The sequence below is a fragment of the Monodelphis domestica genome, chromosome 5 (genome assembly GCF_027887165.1).
Source record: "Monodelphis domestica isolate mMonDom1 chromosome 5, mMonDom1.pri, whole genome shotgun sequence".
In the NCBI taxonomy this organism is placed as follows: domain Eukaryota; kingdom Metazoa; phylum Chordata; class Mammalia; order Didelphimorphia; family Didelphidae; genus Monodelphis; species Monodelphis domestica.
Window position 1 is genome coordinate 108,765,871 of NC_077231.1, and position 17,791 is coordinate 108,783,661.

The 17,791-nt window shown below is 36.5% G+C and overlaps 1 protein-coding gene across 39 annotated transcripts in view; it reads left to right on the forward strand.

Annotated features, from left to right (window-relative positions):
• The window catches only part of MICAL3 (microtubule associated monooxygenase, calponin and LIM domain containing 3), a 264,465-nt gene that overhangs the window by 111,219 nt on the left and 135,455 nt on the right, over nt 1-17,791 (forward strand). For all 39 annotated transcript variants that reach the window (XM_056799054.1, XM_056799065.1, XM_056799040.1 and 36 more), the window contains 10 exons: nt 1,250-1,580; nt 2,870-3,077; nt 5,959-6,075; nt 6,662-6,763; nt 7,344-7,499; nt 10,608-10,708; nt 13,155-13,412; nt 13,640-13,755; nt 15,158-15,284; nt 16,152-16,248. In XM_056799054.1, coding sequence (XP_056655032.1) covers nt 1,317-1,580; nt 2,870-3,077; nt 5,959-6,075; nt 6,662-6,763; nt 7,344-7,499; nt 10,608-10,708; nt 13,155-13,412; nt 13,640-13,755; nt 15,158-15,284; nt 16,152-16,248 — 1,546 coding nt within the window. In that variant the 5' untranslated portion in view covers nt 1,250-1,316. The remainder of the gene's footprint in view (nt 1-1,249; nt 1,581-2,869; nt 3,078-5,958; nt 6,076-6,661; nt 6,764-7,343; nt 7,500-10,607; nt 10,709-13,154; nt 13,413-13,639; nt 13,756-15,157; nt 15,285-16,151; nt 16,249-17,791) is intronic.

Genomic DNA, 17,791 nt, shown 5'->3' on the forward strand with positions numbered 1-17,791 from the left:
CTCCTTAAGGCCAAGTCCAAAAGTATAATCCATTCGTATATTCTAGCTATGAATGTTGCTCACATGGACTTCCCTTGTCAAGAAAATTTAACTGATCAAGGGAGGCAATAGAGATTTAGGAAGACCTTCTGAAGACTCTTCCTGGACACACCTTTTACCTTTGGTTAATTGGTGAACCATCTGTAGCAAATTGTTCTGACAGGGCAGTGTTGGGGCCATTTTGTGATGATGAAAGCACTTTAGTTCCTGTGTTAAGAGCATTTTCAGGTAACAGGGACTTGGTCCATTTCCCAACACCAATTCTCACTGATATATCATATAATGTTTTATACAACACTAAAAGCTTGTTGCTATTAGAATCACTCTTAATTCTTATTAGAGACAATACTCTTTAGAAGATAAAGAAGATGAATCCAAGGATGTGGTGGGGAGGGGAGAGAGATTCATGTTGTCTCCCTCTCCTCTTCCCTCCCCTGTCCTGGAGCTAAGGAGCAATTGCAATTGCACTGGGTTATATTATACATGTATTCAATACCTATTTCCATATTATTTATTTTTGTAATAATCTTTTAAAATAAAAATGTGAGGATTATTTTTAAAATAATTGATTTATTATATAAATTAGTTGGAGAAATCATCACTATTTAATGTTCTAGTGGACAGAATAGAATACCTTTAGGAAATATTTAGTCTCTTTCTTTTAGCGATTTAAGAATTACATTGTCAAAAAATAGAACTGGCTCCATAATATGCCAAAATACTCATGTAAGGAAAAAAAAAACCCAAACCAGTTAAAATGAAGTGGGTATTTCCATTGATTGTAAAATGGCTTAACATTGTAGTTCATGAATATAGTGGAAACAAAACCAGGAGAACAATATACAAAGTGACTGCAAACTTAACAAAAAAAAGGAAAAGAAAAGAAAGTGGGGTTCTGAACAATTGATAGTGACTAATCTTGGACATAGAATAGAAAATGAAGCACCTCCCTACTTTCTGTGGAGAGGGGAGCAATGATAGCTGCCAAATGTTACTTTTTTGGTTGATTGTGTCTAATTCTCACAAAGGAAGACATCGTGTAGGCGATGGAATTATATACAGAAATGACTAATATAGAACAAGACAAAAATAAATAAAAAGTACTCTTTTAAGAAATTAATTATTTAAAACCCGAACTGCCTCCTAGAAAACATTGGAAAATTCAGGTTTATTGACCATTTCTTCCTTTTTTCTCCTTTGATTTTGCTAGATTAATGTAGGTATCAGGAGAAGACAACTGTCCCCTCTCCTTATGCAGGGGTTACCAAGAGTAAAGCATGGAGGAAAGTCGAAATGAGAAGATGAACGAAGCTCATATCCTTTTTGACCGATTTGTCCAGGCCAGCACCTGCAAAGGAACACTGAAAGCTTTCCAAGAGCTTTGTGACTATCTAGAGTTAAAACCCAAGGACTATCGGTCCTTCTACCACAAGCTCAAGTCCAAGCTTAACTACTGGAAAGCCAAAGCCCTCTGGGCAAAACTGGATAAACGGGGCAGCCACAAAGACTACAGAAAGGGAAAAGTGTGCACTAACACCAAGGTAAGAGTTGTCTTGCTGTACCAGTATCCTGGGTCTACAGATTTAGGACAGGGTCCACAGGGAAGAATCAGTGTTGGAAGGCTATATGAGATCTGCATAGATTTCAGCAACAACCCAGAATGGAAAAAGAGACTATTTCCTTCTTCAAAAGCTATGTGTCTGTTAGATGTGTTCACAAAGACGTTATATTAATAGTGTCATGAAAGCCTCAGTTATCCAAGGTGACAACTCAAAAAGGGCAGCAGTTCAGGGAGAATTAGAAATAAAAATAGCATCTCACATGAAGATGTGAGATTTTGTGAGATATGAGAAAATGTCATTTTCAAATATTTATTCAAGTACTAAAGCAAATTTTAAAAAAATGGAATTCTTTCAAAGTCAAAGGAATAAAAAACCACACACCCATTGCCCATATCTATTGTCTTGCATTTGTTTGGGGCTTATACGTAGAAATAGTCAACAAACAGGCCTTTTGAGACCCCCTTTTTAAAAAACATTCAACACTAGCCTTGCACCCATCTTTTAAAGATGCTTTATTCTGACCTAGGTGTGGTCACAAGTATTTATTAAAGGGTTGAATTCTGAGGAAATCTTGCTCTAAATGGGTATGTCCTAAGGATTTATTTCAGACAAAGACAATGGTCTTCTCTCCCCGTTGGGGGGAAAAATATATATATATAATTTTTTTTTAATGCATTAAAGCAAACAAAAGCAATGGCTAATAGGACAGCTTTGAAAGTTATATGTAGGGTCCGCTAGGTAGCACAGTGGAGAGAGGACCAGGCTTGGAATTGAGAGGACCCGGGTTCAAATTTGACCTCAGACACTTCCCAACTGTGTGACCCAAGCAAATCCCATTTGCCTAGCCCTTACTCTTCTGTCTTAAACATTGTTCTAAGACAGAAAGGGAATTTTTTTGAAGTTAATATATACTTAGGTGGTTTTTTTTTTGCAATTTTATTATTTATTGTTATTTTATTTTATTATAAATTAAATAAATTAAAATTTTATTTTATTATCCTATACTTAAAGAAAAAGTTACCTTTATTTTAGAAAGATTCATAGTTTCAAGTTAAAAGTTTCAAGTTACAATCTTGTTTTTCTCTTCTACTTTGTATATGGAAATACTCATTTTGTTTGATTTTTATGTTCAGAATGAAAGAGGAGAAGCAGGAGAAGCAAATGGGAAGAGTACTTTGGGTGGGAGTTGTGAAATGATGAATCTGTACACAAATGTGGATTATCTCTCAAGGTGCTTTTCTTGCCCTAACAATAGCTGTGTGTTTCAGTGTCTCATCATCGGAGCTGGACCTTGTGGCCTTCGCACAGCCATTGACTTGTCCTTACTGGGAGCCAAGGTGGTGGTCATTGAGAAGCGGGATGCCTTCTCCCGCAACAACGTTCTACACCTCTGGCCATTTACCATACATGACCTGCGGGGTCTGGGTGCCAAGAAGTTCTACGGCAAGTTCTGCGCTGGGGCCATTGACCACATCAGTAAGTGACATAGAGTCTCCAGAACATGTCTTCCAAGAGCTTCCATTTTGTTTTGGTAGGAAGGAGCAGGTGGCACTTGGAAGAATTCTACCTTGTAGCCCACTTGGGTCTATGGTGGTGGTAATCATTAATCTAGACGAATTCTAATTGTGTTTTCTCCAGATCCCTGGAACTATGTTTTAGACTTAAGTTTCCACAAGGTAGTTGCACCTTGATACAAGACTGGCATTACTTCCATAGGTGAAAGTAGCCCATTTGGAGTAATGAAAAATTGAATATACAATAATTTCAAATATATTTTATAAGATTTATTAATAATCACTAGAAGTAACAAAATAAAAAGTTAAAGAAATAAAACCATGTTCCCATGGCTAATCTACCTGCTCAAACAGCTTGCTCCACCAGTGTCCCGACCCAGGAAGGAAAGAAGGTTAGCCATGGACCACCCTATTGATCCCCTGTCTATATCAGCACATATCGACAGGAAGTCAGTGGGCTCCTGGGAAATGTAGTTCAAAGGAACACGATTTCTAATTACACAGTAATTTGGAACCAGATGAGATGTTAAATAATGGTCTTGATTCTGAGGTAGTTTTATTAAGGAGCCCATATCCCAAGTGTCCCCCAAATTTTTCCTTTTCTTTCTTTTAGACTCCAGCAGCAGGGATAGTTGTGACTTTAAACCCTTGTACAATTTTGTACAACATTGTCTTGCACCCACTGTCTTCCTCTAGTTAAAGAAATTATTTCTTCCTTCATTAAACTAAAATTTGTAAAGTGTTTGTGGTATATATAGTGGTTTACAAATAAAATGTAAAATAATAGGGAACAAAATGATGACCTTCTTTGGAGAGATTAATTATTCCAGAGGGTGACAGTTTTGGGCAACTGAAAAGAAAAACTAAGATTTGTAGTAAGAGTCTATCAGATATTCTGTTTTGGTTTTAGAAAAGGACCTAAGCTACTTTAATTCAACAGATCTTATTATCTATAGTTTTATTTCAGAAGCAGTCCTCAAAAGAGAAAGACCTAGCTCAAATATTAACTTAATAATTCTGTGACCATGGACAAGTCTTATGAATCTCTCCTGGTTTCATTTCTCTCATCTTGAAATTTGAGATAATTATAGTTAATACTATTATGACAGGATTATTTTTAAAACATGTTTATTAGACCATAAGATGCTAGATAAGGAGTTTCATTTCAACTTAAACACCATTAGCTTTTTCAGGCTGGTGTTATTTAAAATTTACTTTCCCAAGTCTTTTGGGAAACCCTACTTTCTTGTCACGTAATCAATCTAAGTAGCATCATTATTAAGCAATACCTGGGTAAGGATTTTAGGAATAGTATGGTATATAATGGAAGGAGCTTGGAACTGAGATTTTACCAAATTATTGTCCCAACTTTGCCATTAACTATCTCTGTGACCTTTGGTACTATATACCTTTCTCATCTGGGAAATTCAAGTGACCTTCCTTAGAAGTAGGTCAAACAAATATTGATAAAATAAGAAAAATTATAAAGGAAGGCACTTTTCAAAAATAAATGTCTGGTGGTATTGTTTTGGAGAATTAATGAGATCATTTCATGCCTGGTGGTGGTGGTGGTGGTGGTGGTGGTGGTGGTGGTGGTGGTGGTGGTGGTGGTGGTGGTGGTGGTGGTGGAGGAGGAGGAGGAGGAATTGTACTTTGTGGCAAGGCTGGCCAAGATCAACTCCAAAATTGCTGATTGTTACCACTGATAACTTTTATTTATTAATGCTTCACAGAGTAACATTATACACATTTTTTTTAATTTAAAATTTAAAAACAAATCCCATTAAGTAGGCAAGAACTGTAATCCCATGTTATATTTTAGGAAACTGAGGCTAATGGCAGATTAATCTTTAAAATTAATTTAATTAGTTAAAGATTAAACTTGCTCAGAATCCTATCACTAATAATGACAAAGCTAAGCCCTATAAATTTCTCAGTCCTTCTGGCTCCTGTCTTTCACTGTGTTACCTTTTCTTTGCAAGGAACTTTGGTAGGTGTTATTAGAAACAGAAAGGAGTATAGAACATTGTTCTTGACCTGAGAAATTCATAATGATTTTTCTTGGTCATCTACTTTTCTTTCTTAAAGCTTTCTCTCATTATATACACTATTGGGAAAAACAATGGACAGGGAACCAGCTTTTCATCTCAGATGCGTCAGTCTATGGGACCCTGAGTAAATGATTTAATTTTATAAGCCATTGGTGCAGGGTTATTGGGTCCTCTTGGCAAAATTTGGAATGAAATTATGCCTCTCATTTTATAGGAATGTTGTAAGGACAAATGAGGTCATGGCATCATATGTAAACCTTTTCAAAAGAAAGTGCTCTGGAATTCTATTGGAGTATAATAGTTGTTTTCTTTTCCTTAATGCTTTTTATGTGTGAATATAAACACACATATTGTCCCTCTTGCCCTACTCAGGTGTGGCATTCTTCTCATTGTGCCAGACTAAGAAATAAAAGTTTCCAGTTTTTCTCTACATTTTATTTGTAGAAAGAAGGTGAGATAGGAAATCTGGCTGTGCCTGCTGGCCTTATCTTTACCCATCCTATAAAAGAGGGGAGTAGCTTTGAGTCTGTCTGGAGGGCAGACACAAATGTATCTCCCCATAGTCTGTATTTGCTCTTTAAACAAAAACAAACAACCAAACAACAAAAAACAGTTACAGTGTTTGACTTAGAAAATGTTTCTTGCCAGTGGAGGCGTTGAGAATGTGAAGAAGCCAAGAGGGGGTGGATGGGTGGGGAGACTCATAGAGACATTTTTTAATGGTTCCCCCTTTTCTGTAGTGCTTTCCTTAAAGCTGTTCCTGGGTCTATCCCTATCCTCCTTATCCTATAGGCATCCGGCAGCTCCAGCTGATTCTTTTGAAGGTTGCCTTAATTCTTGGCATTGAAATCCATGTCAACGTGGAATTCCAGGGACTCGTCTACCCCCCTGAGGACCAAGAGAATGAACGTAAGTTGGAACAAAACTCTTGGGAGCTGCAGAGAGTAGAAGAATGAATAAGAAGGGATGGAGGCAAAGGGAAAAGTTTTGCAACATTATAGTTTGGTTTTAGAGTAAACATTTTTTGGTTCCTCACATCTACTGCCCTTTGGACTGAGAAAAAGGGAATGGTATTCTTTAAGACTTTGTAAACATTAATCATGTAACTATGATTAATGGTTACATGATCCTTAATTAATTAATCTTGATTAATTATTCTCATAATTAAATTTATTTTATTCATAATTATTCATTTTTAATTCTTAATTAAATTTCCTGTTCTTTTCTTATTTAATATTCTTAATTAATTTTATTTTGAAAGAAGACTTTGGAAACATTTCTGGTGGGAAATCTCTTCCTTTGCAAGTCTTCTTAAGGACTTCTCTCCTAGAATTTGCAACTCATGAGTCTTCAACGTTGATTTAAATATTGTCTATTTTCTTTGATATAGTCCCTGTCTTGAATACTCAGAAATTTGCTCCTCTATAGGAATTTTGTAGCCTTGCTTGTGTGATACAAGTCTGAGGGGCAACCTTTGTTTGTGTTTGCTCCACAGGAATAGGTTGGCGGGCACAGGTACACCCCAAAACACACCCTGTATCAGAGTATGAATTTGAAGTGATCATTGGAGGGGATGGACGGAGGAACACCTTGGAAGGTACCCTTTGGTGTATATATACACTTTGGCTTGAGCATATTAGAAAGGAGGTGGCTGTTGGCACACTGGGCTTTTTCAGATGCTCGCCATGGTTATAAATGTTTTAAATGCCTTCATGGTGGGAGAGTTGGTTATGCCTCCTCATGATACCTGCTAGCTGCTTTGAAGTTTAATTGAATTACATTCCATAATAGCTGTTTGATTTCCCTTTCCTTACCCTTCTCCCCACTCCAACCACCCATGAATGCCTTTGGGGTATTATCTCTTTCAGGTCAGGTAGAAGAGGGCAGGCATCTTTGCTCATCTCTGTAGCAATAGCACGACACTTTCAAGTCATAGTTCAAAATATTGGGATTAAAATCATACTATAAACAAGGTAGCATCTCATCCGCAGTGGATGCTTTTGTCCTAAACGATGGGTGATGCTTTGCTGGGTCTTCTCTAGTTGGAAGGAAGGCATGACGTTTTCAAGCTTTTCTCCCTTCTCCTTCCCCCGGACTCTGATCCACTTGTATCTTATTTCTCTCATTCGAATGATCGTTCTAGCAAAACTTCTCTGGGAAACTTTATTTTTCTCTAGGGTTTCGTCGGAAAGAATTTAGAGGCAAGTTGGCCATTGCCATCACAGCGAACTTCATCAACCGCCATACCACCGCAGAAGCCAAAGTAGAAGAGATCAGCGGTGTGGCCTTCATATTCAATCAGAAGTTCTTCCAAGAACTTCGGGAAGCTACAGGTTGGTGGTTCTCCTTGACAGGGTTGGTTAGGTGTGGAAATAAGCAAGAAACATGGAGGGTAGTTGGGTCAAACAAGTAGGCTCCTAATTAGACATTTTCCACCATTATTTCTCTTGAGCTGTTTCTCAGTGGTCTGTCCTTTTCAGAGAAAAAGGGTTATATAGTATGTTAAGTTTTAGGCTCTCTTTTTCCCCCACAAATTTGGGTGATGAGAAAAAAAAATTCCCATTAATATTGCTTCCAGGTTTTCAAAGCAGTTTACACATATTAACTAATTTGATCCCCACAGCCACTCAGAGTTAAATGATCTTGTTATTTCTGATTCTGCAAATGATTGCCCAGGCACGTGTTGAAGCACAGTTTGAACTCATGTCATCTTGACTCCAAATTTAGCATTCCTGGCAAGATGCTGAGTGTTTTCTTATTATGAGTTAAAGTGTTTGATGTGTGTTGATAGACATTCATTCTCTTATTTTTCATTTGGGTCAGTGAAATGTCATTTAAGGATATGGTTATGGGGCAGTTAAGTGGCTCGGTTTTTTCAATCCTCTGAGCCACCTAGAGTGGTTGTTTTTTGTTTTTGTTTTGTTTTTAATTTAAGAATAAAAAGGATATGATCTTATTTAGGTTGCATGGCTCTTGTCTTGACAGTAAAGGGCCTCAGGTTCTAATCTTAGTCCTACCACAAAGTTTCTGGGTAAGTCACTTGTCCTTTTCATTGATAAAGTTAGTTTAAACCCTCTTTAAATTTCCATGATTCCAGTCTTCTAAAGCCCAACTCAAATGCCCCCTTTTCTATGAATCTTCCCTTAATTCTACCTTCATTAATAACCTTTTCTCCCTTACTCCTTTACTTTTGTTTTACAACTTTGTGATCCCTTTGTATTTGCTCTTTCCTACCTTATCACTTGGCTGACCTACTCAGCTCCCCTGGGTATCTTTGTGCAGATGACTCCTAGTCTCTACTGAACTGTGCTCATGAATCATCTGCTGCTCATTTCAAGCCAAGTGGCTCCTGGACATCCCAAACTCAGCCCATGCCTAGCAGAGCTCATGAACTTTATCCCAGGAGCACACCTCTCTTTTGAAATTCCTTATTTCTGCTGAGACCAGCCACCATCCCAGGCTCACAGTCTTGGAATTACCATCAACCCCTCACTTTTCCTCACCCCACAATCAGGGAGTTGTGAAATGATATTATTTTTACAGCCACATCGCTCTGTCCCCTTCTCCCTAGTCACCCAGCCACTACATTAGTTCAGGTTCTAATTCTTTCTTAGGCAATTTCAGTGGCCTCCTAATTAGCTTCCCAGCTTCCAGCCTCTTCCTGTTTTAATCTATCCTTCCCACAAATCCCAGTGTGATTTTTCTTGAGCACCCCCCTCATCCTGTCACTACATTTTTGCTCAGTGTTGCCTCTTGGTTAAATATCAACCCCCTTTTGCCTTTTATTAAAAGTTTATTTATTTATTTAACCTATTTATTTATTGTTAGTAAATGTATTGGTATAATTTTAAATAAAAATTAAAATATTTATATTTTATTTTCACAAACTTTATCCCAAAAATATAATTTATATGTGATGGATATTGATGTTATATAAATTATTAATTATCCCTTGGTTGGTAGATTATTAATATAATAATTAATTATAATTAATACCAAAACATTAGCCCCTGTTTGTCTTTAAATCCTTCACAGTCTGGCCCCTACCTGCGTTTTCAATTTCCATTACTCTGCTACCTGTGCTCAAACGACTTTATATTTATTGTGTATATACTTAATTTATACATAATTCTCTATGACCTCTTCCCACCCATGGGATTGTTTCAGGGTTATTTAAGACCAAGGACTGTTTTAAATTTATATGGGAATCAAATGAAACAGAATACGTAAAGGATTTTGGAAACCTTAAAATCCTATATAAATTTTAGCTATTCGTAGGATTTATTTCTTTATTTGGATCTGAAGCCCTAGGACTATGTCTGGCATGTAGTAGATGTTTAATAAATCCATATCAATTTATTGATCATCTAGAACATCTAGAACAGAGGAGTCAAGCAATCTCTGTGGGCTATATGAGTTAGTTTTCAAATGAAATATTATCTTATATTATTGTATCTGTATTTTGTTAAATGTTTCTCACTTATGTTTTAATCTAGTTTCATACCCGTATTTGGGAGAGTTGCAGGCCATATGTTAGACACCGCTAGTCTTTAAACTTCATGATATTTGGGATTTTGTTCTCCTTTGGTACTTGGAGCAATAATAGAATAGGCAGCTGACAAAGATTTGTTGGATTGAATTGATTTTAGATAGATAAAGTATGGTTTGTTTGTTGTTTTTTTGTTTTTTGTTATCTTTCTTCTTTCTTCCCTGTCTTAAACTCTCTAGCACCTGTCTTCATTAAATTACTGTACTAAAGGACAGCTAGGTGGCTCAGTGCATTGAAAGCCAGGCTTTGAAAATAGGATGTCCTGGGTTCAAATCTGGCCTCACACTTCCTAGCTATGTTGGCTAGCCCTGACCACTCTTCTGCCTTGGAACCCCAATACATAGTATTGATTCTAAGACACAAAGTAACTTAAAAAAAATTACTTGCATATCAAAGTATACTGTTCACTTTAGTTTATTTGGGGATTTTGGTTTTATATTCTATTACAAAAATGAACAATAGAGAAATATGTTTTGCATGATAATACATATATAACCCAGATCAAATTGCTTACTATTTCCAGGAAGGAGATGGGGGGGAGAGGAGGGAGGAAAGGAGATAGTTTGTGGAAAATTGTTATTACAGGTAATTGGTAAAATGAAATATTTTTTATGGAAAAAACCTGTTCTAAAAGGGGATCTAACCTTGCCAGCTAGCACTCAGAAATGTTCATTTCTCCTAACTAGATATTTATTGAAAAAAGATTTATTGAAATCTTTTTGTTCCATTCAAAACCTTCACACAGTTTTAAACTATTACTTCATTATTTTTCCTAAAGCTCTATTTGTTTTATTTTTATACTCAGTTCTCCTCGGTTTTGTGGACACATATTCAGTCATGTTAATGATGTTTGGGAAAGCACAAAATTTATGCATTTGTCTTCTGGCTACAGGTATTGATTTGGAGAACATTGTCTACTACAAAGATGACACTCACTACTTTGTCATGACAGCCAAAAAGCAAAGTTTACTAGAGAAAGGAGTAATATTGCACGTGAGTTGGGTTTCCTTTAAAACATTTTACTTTTATATTGAGTACTTTTCTGGCAATATTTACCAAGAAGTTAAATATGGACTAAATTTGGTTTCTCCATCTCTTTATTTCTTCCAAGAAAAATAACAAAGCAATCCCATCCTTATCACTTGGAAAAAGGAGAGCTTCTTTTAGAGGTGTGTTAACAACAGTGGTAAGCTGTTGAGCATTCAGAGGCTGGATGATGACTTCATTTGAAGTTGTAGAGAATTCTACATTATGGGGCACAGCAGAGTTGGCAGGATTTGGAAGCATCTGTTGACCTGTAACTGTCTTGTTAGTAACGTGGGTGGTGTTCTGTGCTCATTACATATGTGTTGATCCAGAAAACCCTTGGGCAACAGGCCAGGTAATGATAAATTAAACTCAAGCCAAATTGCCTCAGTCTTACTCAAGAATAACCACCCTGGGTATATCTTCCTATCTCTAGTCTCCTGTATTCCCAGCCTCTTGTCCAGATGATTAATTTTATGATTCTTGCCCTAGGATGATATTTAACATATAAAATTATCAGGTCCCATTTGGCTTGAATAGTTGATGTCCTCTTATTAATAACCTTAGCACTAAAGCAGAATTGTACAAAAGGAAATCTTCCCTGAGAGTCTAAGAATCCTAGGGATTCACTATTGCTGGGTTGGTGGGAGATGGAGAGAGAGAGAGAGAGAAGAGAGGGAGAGGGAGAGAGAGATGGAAAAGATGCCAGGGTTAATACAGATCTGTTCTAGACTTCTGTTCTCACTAGAAGATGTTTTTTTTTTAAGCTAATTTTACAAATTTTTTTTTTAAGGTAGTAGGAACTAATTTTAGGTAGTATTTGTGGGATGAAAGTAGATGATGAATTTCAGTTTAGTTTTAGGGATTCTACTATTTCCTTATCTGAGGACAAAGGTTAAAAACAAATAGGCACGAACACACAGCATTATTGTTCCCTTTTGCCCCTAAATCTGGCCCATGGTTAACCTAGCTTTCTTTCTGCCTAATGGGTCAAACAGTTTGACATAAGCAGTATACATCCTGTTGTTGTTTCAAAAAATTGGATTTTAAATTTTAATTAAGATTAATTTTATTATATATTATATATAATGAAAATATATAATATAAATCATTAGCATATATTATAAATCCTATATTATTTATATAATATATCATAAATAATTATTATTCTACAAAAAATAAAATTAAAAAAAATTTTTAAATCATTGCACTATTATCCATGTCATCAGTATCCATCAAACTGGCATACTGAAGGGACCAAGGCTAATTTCAAATCTCCCACCTTTGATAGACCATATTCAGTGAAAGGAAATATGTGGGAACAATTGGAGAATTTAAGACCTGATTTACTTTCCCTTTTTTAATTTCTTTTCCTAGAGGGCAGCAGGGATTATGCTATAGGTTTATCCTAACAAGCCTCTGGCAGGTGCTCTTTCATTAGTGAGCAAACATTGTTTCCAGGACAAACTTGAATGTTTCTGTTTTGGCTTTTAAAGTCTTGTAAATAAATGTTTTCACTAGTCCTTTGCACCTTTAGGCTCTACTTGAATGAAATAGGAAATATCAGTGCTACTATTCAAATCCTGTGGCTTCATCATAAGAGAAGGAATGTCTCATGCCATTTTACAGAAACCTTGTTCTGTTGCCATTGTTTCCCTTTGAAGATCCTCTGGATCCTCTGGATCCTTTCACAATCTAATTTTCATTTAATGTGTTGAATACATTTCCTGTTTGCAATATATTTCTTCTCCCTAACCTCCTGGATTACTGTTGTTGTCCACCTAACACTGAAACTTTCATCTTTCTTTTAGGGTGTATTCAAGATAGAAGGGACACTTGGTGATGGTTTAGATGGTTTTAATTGCTGAGTAATGTCCTATTTTTGAGCTTTAGCTTTTGTAAGCTAAAGGAATTAGAAATATCCAATTAAAGCATTTTACGATACCTTCTGTTTTGATATCAAAGATATGTTTTTATATATCTTTTCCCCTTCTGACCCAGGGAGCCATCCCCTCTAACAGAATACAATTGAGTCTCCTGGAATAGGCAGTGTATCAGTGTATCTTCCATGCCCTTCATCCTTTTTCTCCCTGCCTCTCCCAAAAAGAAAGGAGGGAGCTGCATTTTGTCATCAGTTCATAGAGGTGGAGCTTAGTCATAATTACACAGTATTCACTTGGGGGAGTTTTGTTGTTGTCATTGTTTTTGCATATATTATTTACTTAGTGTTTTTTTTAATCCATTCACACCTTCTCATTCTCTGGATTTTCCATGTTCTTTGCTTCTTACATTATAATAGAATTCCATTATTTTTCAGGTATCACGATTTTAAGCATTTTAAGTTTTTATTTTTTAAAGAATTTTAAGTTTTTAACTGAATTCTTCTATGATGAACTTCTCTATTCGGAAACAGGACTATGCTGACACAGAACTCTTGCTCTCTCGGGAGAATGTGGACCAGGAGGCTCTCCTCAGCTATGCCAGGGAAGCAGCCGACTTCTCTACCAATCAGCAGCTGCCATCGTTGGACTTTGCCATCAATCACTATGGGCAACCAGACGTGGCCATGTTTGACTTTACCTGCATGTATGCCTCAGAGAATGCAGCCCTGGTACGGGAACAGAATGGCCATCAGTTACTAGTGGCCCTGGTTGGGGATAGCCTGCTTGAGGTGAGTATGAAGAAAAGAGGGTGTCATTTTAGAGGGGAGGGATGTATTAATGTTAGAGTATCTGCTACCAAAAGAGCCACAGCTAGACTTTGTTTAAATATATCATTGTTATTTACTATAGCTAAACTCCATAGAATGTCATGCTCTTTAGAGTTCATTTTCCCCCTTTAACTTATTTTGCTCTTTTTCTCTTCTTCTTCACATCCCCCACCCAAATTTTTATGTAGCCTTTTTGGCCAATGGGAACTGGAATAGCCCGAGGTTTTCTGGCTGCTATGGACTCCGCCTGGATGGTCCGAAGCTGGTCTCTAGGAATTAGTCCCCTCGAGGTTCTAGCAGAAAGGTAATGGAAATGGGTACACTCCTGTTTGAAAACTGAAAATGTGATTTTTTTGTGTTACTTCTTTCTTGGCAACTTCAGTAGCTTCCATGAATTTAACTCTCCCCTCTAAGATGACTCCCACGTCTATATCCAGCCCCTGTCTTTTCCCTGAACTTATCCTATATCATTGATTGTTTCCAACTACATGTCTGATCAAATTTCATCTCTTTCCTAAAAACTTTCCCTCTTTTTCCCCATTTTTGTCAAAGACACCACTGTCCTTCCAGTATCTCACATTCTGTAAATTTGGCATTATTGTTGACTCGCATCCTATCACCCCAAATTTCTGCCTGTACAGCATCTCTCGTAGCAGACCCTTTTCTCTGCTCATACACCTAACCTTCTGAGTTCACCTCCTCATTACCTCTTGCTTGAATTATTACAGTACTTTCCTGATTGGTCTCCCAGTCTGAAGTCTCTCCTAATCTCATTCCTTTCTTCACTCTGCTTCCAAAATAATTTTACTTATGCAGATGTGACCGTGTCAATACTCTACTCAGCTAATTCCAATGTCTTCAAAGCAACAGCTTTGAAAATAAATGCCTCTGTTTAGGTTTTAAAGCCCAACACAATCTAGCCCCAAACTACTTTTTTAACCCCATTAGACATCACCACCACTAGAAAATAAACACATATACTTCTCTTCTCTCCTCTCCTTCCATCCCCTCCCCTCTCTTCTCCTCTCTTTCTCTCATGCACATATTAACTTTATTTTTGCCGTATATATTTTTGCATGTACTTGTCTTCTCCATTTGAATAGAAGCTCACTGGAAGTAAGCAAGTATTTTTTGTACTTATATCTTCAGATCTTATATTATCTGGTATAATGCAGCACATAAATATTAAATTGACTTTCTTGGGTTCTGATGTCTGTCATTTAATTTTGTTTGTCATTTTGTTTAATTTTTTCCTATAACCCAAAGGGAAAAAAGTTATTTTGTAAGGTCTTAGAATTGGAAGAAACCTTAAAAATGGCCCTGTATATACCTGGAATTTTTGTTCATAGATCAGTATTAAAGGATAATAATTCTACTTTATTATTAACAGGTGGTACCTGGTTATTCTAAGATAACAATTTAAAAGTTTAATAAGTTTGTCTTTATCATTAGAATCAGGATCTCATTCTTGCCCTAAATAGTGGAATCTATCCTTTTTCTCACTGGTCATCAGCCAGTCTCTTCCCTGTGTCACCATTTCAGTGAGTTAGAAAAACAAGAATTACATGATTTGTCACAAGTAGATAAGAATAGAGCTTTTTTGCTCTGTCCTTCAGATGTCATATATCTTTTATATATTAGAAAAGTAAAAAGGTAGCACTGATATTTGTCAGGTCTTTGAGCGATATCGGTATGTGTTGTTGCAGGGAAAGTATTTATAGGTTGCTGCCTCAGACTACTCCTGAGAATGTGAGTAAAAACTTCAGTCGTTACAGCATCGACCCCGTCACCAGGTATCCCAATATCAATGTCAACTTCCTACGTCCAAACCAGGTAAGGTCCATTTAGTAAGCCATCACCTGATTCAGTTTTAGTATAACCTTGATTTTCTCTGTTCTCATGTAGTTAGAGGAAGGATTAATTTCATTAAAATATAATAAATTTTTTTTTTTGTCATGGACCTTCGATCTCACCACGTAGGGAGCCAATGATGTGGAAATACCCTCCATTTGTAAAACACTTCTTAGAATCTTAAAAGTTTTGTATCATATCTCCCACTGCCTCACAATATTCTTGTAGGATTAGGAATGGTGGATGGAATTTTCATTTGGCAGATGGAATATCCAAGGCATTGCTTATGGTGGTTCCAAGACTAATCCAGGTCTATCTGATTTAGTCCCTTGCTTTGTCATTTCTCATTATCTATAAAGTAGTATTAATGCTTGGGGCAGGAATCTGGATTTTTCAAAGTAGAAATACTTTCCTTCTACCCCAAGTTTAAATTTTAGGATCTCTCTACCTTTTATGTTGGGAAGTGAGTCTCCTACAGAAGGAAAGGAGTTTCATTCATCAGTTGATGGGAGCCTAAGTTGTGTAAAGTATCTCCTATTGGCACCATCACTCTTCTGTGTCCCGATTAAGGGTTATAGATTTTAATTGCTCTAAGTAGTGTTAAATGGTCCATTGGAGCCCTTCTCTATTCTTCTCAAGAACTAATGTTTTTGTCTTGTTTTGTTTTTTCAAAATAAAATTGTTGATCTTCAACATATTCAGCCTTGAGACAGTTAAGGGGTGCTTACTAAGAAGTGTGATTTTCACATTTCTCACAGTCTCTTCCTAAAAAACTTCTTGTGTTAATAACTTGAGATTTCCTAGTGAGGCACATTGCACAATCACTTTTAACCCACAATTCTTCTTCAGGTGCTTCATTTATATGACACAGGAGAAATGAAAGATGTTCACTTAGAAATGGAGAACCTGGTGAACTCTCAAGTAACACCAAAGCTCACCCGAAATGGTAAGTTGAAGCAATGGTTTCCCCAAGTGGTATTTATTAAGTTCAAGTATTCTTTGGTGGTATGGCACATTAGATAAAGAACTGGCTTTGGAGTCAGAAAGACCTTGATTCTAGTCCTGCCTCTTACGCATACTAGTTATATGATACTGAGCAAGTCATTGAATCTTTGGGTCTTTGGCAACACTTTTAGACAATAAAAATTTACAATGAAATTTAAAATTTAGACAATAAAATTGCAGATCTCCACTTGTAAAAGGAGTTTCTTTATTGGATCCCCTTTTAAACAACTAAAATGACAAATTTGGGGGGGGGAAGGTCATCCCAAAGGGATGATCCTGTGGTGTGATCTATGGGAGTAACATTTCTACTTTGAAAAGCACTGAATGAAAACAGATCATCTACTTGTAATTAATATTACTATGTGGATAAGATACTTGTGACCTCCCTTAAGTTACTGGATAGGCTTTGCGTGGGAATATATAGTGTTGATGACTTTCTACAAAGCATTTAAATTTAGGACTACAAGAGCAAAACAAAAAAAAATCAATTTTCCTTTAAAATTTTTTATTTATATACACTTGAAAAACAATGGAAAGATTTCCATATTCAAGGAAGAGCAGAAAAGGAGGATTGTATATTACATACAGATTATTTTAAGAATATATTAAACTTAGTATGTTAATTTCATCATGGTTGCTTGTCCTTTTCCAAACTTTTTCTTTTTTAAAATGTTCCTTTGATTCCCTTTTCTCCCTGCTTCTTGGTTTGTTTTTTTTCCTTTGGTTTGTTTTGCAGGGGACAGGGCAGGGTTAATATTGATTCTTAAGAGAGTTGCTTTTTATAAAAGCAAATTAATGTGCCCTGTTATAAAATGTACTCTTTGGCAACCATTTGCCAGTGATGTTGGTTTCCTTCCTAAAGTGTGGGGTATTTTTTGAGATCCTGAGGTTGAGATACACTGACTTTTAGCAGTATTTCTCAGGCACCTGGGAGATGCATCCCAACCCCTCCACTGCTCACTCTGCTTTTGGCCTATCACTTTATTCTTTCTCTCTCTGGTTTCAAAGGAAATCTTGAGGCCTTCTCTGGTATTGGTTTATAAATTCTCCAAAATATAAAAACTCTCTCAAATCATCTCTTTTCCCATTGCTGGTATATATAAAGTCCAGTAAATCTCTTTTGCTAATTTTATTTCAAATCTTGAACTTAAAGGTTATAATACTGTCTAGCCCTGAGATTTATTAACAATATCATAATAAAGAAGTATAGATTCTTGAACAATTTATTCAACTGTGTTGGATGATCATAGGCATATTCACATCTGTGAAAAGAGAAAGAGGAAGCTACTCATTGGATTGCTTTCTCCAGCTGCTGGTTCAGCCGTATCCCTATTCCAGTTATTCCCAACATTCACTTTTCTCATCCATTTATATCTGGACAAGTCTTTTCCTCCAAAAATGCCTCATCAGTTCCTTTCAGAATGTATTTCTATATGTATAACCCAGTGGAATTGCTTATCAGCTCTGGGAAGGGGGAGGGAAAG